This window comes from Echiichthys vipera (assembly GCF_963691815.1).
Source record: "Echiichthys vipera genome assembly, chromosome: 18".
NCBI classification, from domain to species: domain Eukaryota; kingdom Metazoa; phylum Chordata; class Actinopteri; order Perciformes; family Trachinidae; genus Echiichthys; species Echiichthys vipera.
In genome coordinates, this window is record NC_139843.1 from 1,766,099 (window position 1) to 1,773,943 (window position 7,845).

A 7,845-nucleotide genomic window follows, 5' to 3' on the forward strand; every position below is an offset into this window, starting at 1 on the left:
ACAGAGGTTCCTGAAGGTCGACCAACATTGTTACAGTGATGCACTGAGACCTGAGAGTCTGCACAGTCAGCATCTTTAGATCGATCTGTGACAAACTGTAAAAACTGTGGATCTAAAGCTCTCCACTGACACCGGGCGGGTGAAACTCTTTCTATCCCTGGAGCTCCGTAAAGCTGCAGAATCAATATTTGACGCTAACACTGAATTAAAAAGACTGAAATCTGCCTTAAAACTTTATTTCTGGCAAATTTAAAACGACCTTTGAACCTGAAACACGCAGGAAAATGAATGCGAGCGTCACAAACTGTCAGAACTACGAGCAAACAGAGAAAGACAACAAGACACAACGTTTAGTCACTAAAGGAGACGGTTAAGTTTAGACACTAAAGGTGACGGTTAAGTTAAGTCTGTAAAGGAGACGGTTAAGTTTAGTCTCTAAAGGAGACGGTTAAGTTAAGTCTCTAAAGGTGACGGTTAAGTTAAGTCTCTAAAGGAGACGGTTAAGTTTAGTCTCTAAAGGTGACGGTTAAGTTTAGTCTCTAAAGGTGACGGTTAAGTTTAGTCTCTAAAGGAGACGGTTAAGTTTAGTCTCTAAAGGAGACGGTTAAGTTTAGACTCTAAAGGAGACGGTTAAGTTTAGACACTAAAGGAGACGGTTAAGTTTAGTCTCTAAAGGTGACGGTTAAGTTTAGACACTAAAGGTGACGGTTAAGTTTAGTCACTAAAGGAGACGGTTAAGTTTAGTCACTAAAGGTGACGGTTAAGTTTAGTCTCTAAAGGTGACGGTTAAGTTTAGACTCTAAAGGAGACGGTTAAGTTTAGTCACTAAAGGAGACGGTTAAGTTTAGTCTCTAAAGGTGACGGTTAAGTTAAGTCACTAAAGGAGACGGTTAAGTTTAGTCTCTAAAGGAGACGGTTAAGTTTAGTCTCTAAAGGTGACGGTTAAGTTTAGTCACTAAAGGAGACGGTTAAGTGTAGTCTCTAACTTGGTTCAGATCAGATAATGGTGGTTTGTCTCAGTTCTACCAGGACTCGAACCCCAGTCCTCCAGGTCAGAGTCCTGAGTTCTGGACCCGTCCTCCGCCCCGACCCTCCTCCATCCCGACCCTCCTCCATACAGGGTGTTTGACTCCAATGCTACGTCACCTGATCTCCTCCTACGCTCCTGATGTAATTGCAAATGTTACATCTGCATTAGTTTTCGTGGGTTAATGTGCGAACAGTGAATGAAGACAGTGTACGGACTGAAGTCTGTGCAGTACAATGCAGGAAACAGCGTCACTGTCAAATGTAACAGTACGCTGCAGCCCTCCTTCACAGCCGTATCACATGAACACACTCAACATACTCTCCTCTCTGTGTCTGTTATTGTTGCGTACGACGCGTCTGTTCGTTGAGTCCCATCAAAGACACATTTCTGTCAGGTGCTCCACAAACATCAGGTCCATATCACGTCAACACGTCTTTAAACTGATCCATCACGCTGCAGGTTTGACAGCCCGGTGTTTGTCCGCTCCTCGTAATGACATTACCTTCCTCTTGTCTGGATGGAGATGTTCTCAGAAGCCCCCAGAGAGCCTCCGTCAAACCGGGAGTGGACCTCACTGACAGCTTGATATCTCATATTTAATTAAAGGCCAGGATTGATTGGCACCCCGCTCGCTGCTTTGTGCAGACGAGCTGATGTTCCTTGACCGCTGGAGTTTTCTCTGCAGTCACACACACAAACCCTGCAGCAGCTGTTTTCACTGATTTGTACACATTCACTTGGAGAACAGGGGGGCGGGACTAATTAGAGGGAGCAGCTGCTGTTGTGACAGGATGAGATGGAAACCTGCAGGCTCTTGAACGTCCACAGCTCAGGATTCTGCACACACATGCAGCAAGTGTGTGGCATTTTCCTCTGAATCAGCTCTTTTACAGATTACACACACACACGCACGCACACACACACACACACACGGCCTGCCACTGATCCACTACGGCGAACAGAAGAGAGAAAGGGACAAACAAACGGGGATATGTCACCGCTGATAAGTCCACGCGGCCGGACGAGACAGATGCTCAGGCAGGGGTTTCGGGGCTGCGGTCGGAACACTGTCACATCCGATCTGGGCGTCGTGTCGCCCTGCCAAGTCAGTCGGAGTCAGACTGTCAGTTGGTTCAGTTGGAACAATGGAGGCTCTGAATGCAGCCGGCCGACCCCAGATCAGCCGTGAGGAGGGGGAGGAAGGGAAGCAGTTTGAGCTTTAGACCGTCTCTGCGTTCCAATACGCCGTACTGTTTAATAAGCTAGTATGTCCCAACAGTGTGCCACATACAGTGTACCACCAGTACCAGGATGTCCTGCTATGTCTATGTCACATCCCGCAGCGTGCTTCTGTGGTTGTTCTCACCCAGAGGGTCAAAGTCCATGGTGCAATGAGGAAGAATTATGTTCCGACCACAGACTGTATAAAAAATGGACGTAGCGTCTCCGACAAGGTCTGTTCGTTCAACTTGATCGATTCCTTGTCTACAGGAGTCTCCATCTTGTCAGACTTTGACTCTGCTTCATTTCAAAAGGGCATGTATGTGACGTTGGGGGGAGGGGCGTACGTCCATCTGGCTGACGTTTACCTCCGAGGAGAAGTGAGGGCCAGAGGCTAGCTGTCACTCAAGAGGCCACGCCCCTAATTATTCATAAACTTTAACCTCCAATCAAATAAAAACTAGCCCCTCCCCCTCAGTGTTGTCATGGAGATCTGAGCTAAACACACAGACTAGAATGTTCTTTTGTCCTTAAACAGGTTTAATGATGCTGTGTAAACGGCCTGTTTAACATGGGGCTCAATGAGAAACTGCTCTGTTATGAAACCTGCCCCTAGTGGACACTCAGAGAACTGCGGTACATTCTGTATCAGAGTCACGAGTCAAAAAGTTTGGGAACCACTTGTTTGTTCCAGTCCAACGTCATCAGAAGCTGCTGGTTCTTCGTTAAAGGTTGATCAGGAGAATGAGCAGAACAGCTCCATCTAGTGTCTTAAGATCGTCGTCGCAACAACAAAAAAGAAGTCCAGCAGTGGGGTTGCCAGGTTGGTCAGACCCGGCCCAGTAGCTCCAGGAGACCGGAGTCTGTTTGAGCCTGTTTGAACCCGTCCCCTCCAGAAAACCACAGCATCAAAACAAGGATTAGAGGAGTTTGACTGACAGTTAGCGTTAGCCGTTGGCGTTAGCCGTTAGCGTTAGCCGTTGCAGCTAAGTGCAGATGAAAGTGATGTTAGCATCCAGGAGCAGCGTAGCCATGTGGGCGTGCGTTTGAATGGCGTTCCTCTCCTTTCTCTCAGTCCATGGAGTGAATGCTCGGCCTATAGTGACTCTGGTTGTTGCCCGTCTCCGCTCACTCAGCTGCTGGGACAAAGAACGCCCCCTTCACTGAGGCTCCCAAGCAGCTGCACCATTGGCTAACTCCATTTCACCCAGTGCCAGCCTACAGTAGCTGCACCCAACAACAGACAACCCTGGCAACCAGCTACACCCAACGCTATTGGCTGGATATATAGCCTTAAATAAAGATTCTCCGTATTCAACCTTTAACGTCCTTTGAAGGAAAGTGGTTCTCAGGAGCCAGATGCTTCAGGCTCAGCTCACACTCACACAGATCAACTCTTATTTTCACGTTTGTGCTTCAACTGAACGACCTCCAGCTCTTCCTCCTTCCTCGCCACAAACAGCTGCTTCCTCACATCAGTCGTGTCCCAGTGGTGAGAGGAGTTTAAGGCATTGGAGCTGCAGGAAAAACAGATTTCCAGTCATATATTGTAATGTAACAAAGTCCCACATAGAGCCGAATAAGTCCGTCAGCTTTTCCTTTTTCATCTGCGCTCTGAGCCCGTCGCTCGCCCCCGTGTGTGTGGACGCGCGCTCACGTCTGGGCTCAGCGTTTGGCTCCACCTCCCCTGTTTGTTGTATTTACTGTTCTGTGTTCTCGATAATCCCGTATCACTGTTCTCCATGTGCAGAGTAAACACAGATTTCCTCGAGGGACAGTAAAGTATCCATCCATCTGTTCATCCGTTCGTCCCTCTGTGTAGAGAGAACTGTATCCTGAAGTGGCCAAAACATCGTCACAGATGAAAGTGTTTCCTGGGTGTTCAGCAGCTTTGATCTCCAGGTAAGGTCAAGTGTACGAGGACGATATTCCCCTTTGAACGTCTGCATCTACGTCTCCACTGTGGTTTTTGTGATTAACGCCTCATTTCTTGTTTCTGCATGTTTGTAAAAGCCTTTAATCTTTGCTGTTTGGCTGCATATTAACCGGGTTTTATGCTCCATGTTTGGTAGAAGTCTTAAATAATGTAAAGGGAAAAAGGACGCTGACGGGCTACAACTTGGTCTTTAAGGGCGCACGCACACTGTCCTCCGCACCGCGCCAAAACAGGTTTTTCGGGTCAAGCCTAGTGCGTTTGACCAGTGTGAGTGCAACCGCTCAGAGCATAACTGCGGCCAGCTTGCCGTCCACGGCCCGTTTGGGAGAGGTGGGCTTTAGTAAAGCACGTTTGCATGTGTACGAGCACGAGCGTGCACACGTGTACGAGCACGAGGCCTACGGCGGTTCTGAGGTCATTTCCTGTGCGCCTGTTGGGACGTAGAAAAAAGAAGGAGGGACCATGCGCGGACATTTCAAACAATGGCGGTGAAAGGTTCACGTTGGTGTGATGCGGAGGTGGAGTGTTTACTGCAGATTTGGTCGATGAAAAGATTCAAAAACAGTCGACAAGACGCACAAAAACTCTGAGGTCTACGGAAAGATCTGGAAACAAAGCCACACATCGCCATGACGTCATCAATGCGTGTGACGTGTTACGGCGTGATGACGTATAGGCAGCAAGAAGCATTCTCCGAGGCCCAGGTAGTGTGAGTACAAACGGGCCTGGAGGGGGGGACAAGGACCCTAAAGCACGGGGCACGGGACGGAGGCACAGTGGGAGGGCGCCCTAAGTTATTATTCTCAGTCCAGTCGGAGTCTGGATCACAGCAGCTAGTGTCGTGTTTATTTCATCTCCCACTGGAACCTCAACACGCCTCTTCTTCTCTCGGTTTTATGGCGGATTTGAGCGGCTGCTGTCGGGGTTTCACACTGCCCCCTACTTCACCAGAGGCGCTGTTGCATCTGTGACTCGTGTTATTCAAAATAAAAGCCCCGTTCAATGTCTTTATCGGGGGTTTGTTGCTTCATGTCGTCCTCTTGCATGGCTGCGTGTGGACACTACTGATGCACTGCTGCATGTTCTGCTGCTTCCTGTTGCTTCTTTTACACAAAACATCTCACAGAAGAACTACAGTTATAGATATAACGTGTGTGTGTGTATATACATACATGCAGAAATAAGTGCATCCTACAATACGACAAATAGTGATATGTGTTTAAGGTCACATGCGCTGAAGCTCAGGGCTCGGTTGGTGTTCCTCGACAGAGAGGAGAGTTTGAATTCGAGGCGTTAATCAAAGTTGAAACAACGTCGTGTTGACTCCACTCTTAAAGGCACGTGTGCATGTTAATGTGTGGGACGAGGAAAAGACTGGAAGAAGAAATCAAACAAATATCAGAGAGTTTAAAAAGACGAGGTCTGGAGCTGTGAAAGAGGGAAGTAAAGCACACCGATGGTGATCTCCTTGTCTTCTTGTTGGGTGATGTTTGTAGTCGGGGTGCAAAGATGTGACTCAGAAACTGATCTGAGCCGCTCTGCACTGACGTGAGTAAAGCGTTAGAGCAGCGTCGAGCGTTGCTATGGTTGCTCGTGAGGAAGAACAACATGGCCGACACTGTTTACAGCACCATCGGATCTCAAATCGCTTCATTTGCATATAAACGAAACACCTGTAATACAGAAGCTAATCTTAATAATCGTCTTAATGTCCGTGATGAACTGCAGACGCTTCGGGGGGAAATCCGTCAGTTCATAATGTTCAAATAAATAATGAATCTACTTCCCCAGCTCTTCTCCTGGCAGGGCTGCAGATCTGATGTCAGGATGGGGGGGGGACACCAAAATTATTACTATTATTATTATTATTCTTATTTGTTGCCTGTGTTCAACTCATACCATCAATCACATCTTGCTAGAGGCTCTTCGTATCATTCAAAGTGTGCTGCACAATCATTGAATCATTGACTTTATGCATGATGCATTGAAATGGATGATTATTAAAATATATAAATAAAACTATGAAGCCCTTTTTTTAAAGCGTCTGTGTAAGAAACATGTGTGTTTAGGTGGAGCAGAGCAGAGCAGAGATGGACGTGGAGTCAGAAATGTGTTCGTGAAATCTCATTTTTTCAATCATTTCTGTTAAAAGGTGAAGTCTGAAAATACATTTTATTCAATTTGGGGGGCTGTTTTTTCTGCACCCCTGTGAATCCTCAGCACATTCTCACTTCAGTCATCTGCTGTGGTGCTACAGTGGTTCGTCCTGACATGTTGCCCCCCCCCCATGAAACCCTTCCGGCCCCCGCAGAGCCGCCTGTGGCCCGGTTCGTGGGTCTGAGCTGCAGCAGAGATCTGAACCCGTCAAACTCTCGGATTACACCCGATGTCTCTCTCTCTTCTGCTGCATCCGTTCATCTCGGGGGGCTCACTGAGATGCCCCCCCCCCCCCCCCCTTTACCCCGCTCTATTCTCCATCAACTCCTACAAAAGTGACTCGGCTGATATCATAGCACCGTCAGTGATGAAGAGCAGAGAGAGTGGAGCTCTCCTCCTCCTCCTCCTCCTCCTCCTCCTTCTCTTCCTCGGAGCTTTTTGGTTCTCGACGTTGTTTCGGGGCTCGAACAGTCGGCGTTTGTCCCCTTTGTCATCTCTTCCCCCGGCAGAGTTGATTAACATTTCACTCACGTCCGATTCAAAGTTCAGGCTTATAGATGAGGGGGAGGCGAGGGAGAGAGGGATGGAGGAGAAGGAAGAGGAGGGAGGGAGGGAGGGAGGGAGGAAGAGGAGGGTGGATAAAGCAAAACCCTCCAAACACTCACGTCGGGCCAGTTTGTGAATATGCGTCGACCTAATGGATGGATGATGGATGCATGGATGGGTGGATGGATGGATGGTGCGGAGGAACACTTTGCGGGCACTTGTGCAGACTGCGCCGCGTGCGTCGGAGCCTGGACGCAACAGCCTCCTCCCCACACATCCCCCGGCACGGATCGGAATGATGATGAGTGAAAATCAGAGAAACTCTAACACTTCGATTGAGCCCCGCCTCAACTTCACCACCACTCTTCTGCCCGTCTCCCTGTACACGAACGAGCCCGTCAGAAACCTGCTTCTCTGCGCACATTCCGTGTTTCGCAGCGCCCCTGCACCTGCCCCCAGCCCGTCTCTCCCTACAGCCAAGCCACAGAAAAAAAGCCCCGGGGGTCGGTGTCTTACCAATGTGAATGATGGAGTCGGCGCTCACTGTGTTGCATTGCAATATCCACAGGGAATGAAATAACAATGTCAGCATTTCCATCTCCAGTTTGAGCCAAAAAGGCGCATCCACGGATCCACCGCGCTGATGTTTGTGCTTCTCCCCAGTGATGAGCAAAATCCAGGGTGAGCGTCGGTGCGTAAAGCGGCGGCGGCGGCAGCAGCAGCGGCAGCAGCAGCAGCAGCAGCAGGGAAGTGTGCTGAGTGAAATCTCCACCGAAGAGTCACAGAAAAACCAAATCCCACAGATCAAAGTGTTGGCCGGAGTCGAGAGGAAGAAGAAGGGGGAGAAAAAAAGAAAGAAACTGATGCTTCCGGGGGCTCTGGAGAGAAAGAATCCCGGGTGAGTGAGGAGGGAAGCGGGGACGGAGGAGAGAAGACACCGGGGGTTTGTTTCAGA

The 7,845-nt window shown here is 48.9% G+C and overlaps 1 protein-coding gene across 1 annotated transcript in view; it reads right to left on the reverse strand.

Moving 5' to 3' along the window:
* The window catches only part of LOC310961353 (glutamate receptor ionotropic, delta-1-like), a gene marked incomplete at both ends in the record, with an annotated part of 570,081 nt that extends 562,593 nt beyond the window's left edge, over positions 1-7,488 (reverse strand). Inside the window, one exon of the mRNA XM_083933383.1 lies at positions 7,407-7,488. Coding sequence (XP_083789509.1) covers positions 7,407-7,488 — 82 coding nt within the window. The remainder of the gene's footprint in view (positions 1-7,406) is intronic.
* Between the last annotated feature and the right edge of the window lie 357 nt (positions 7,489-7,845).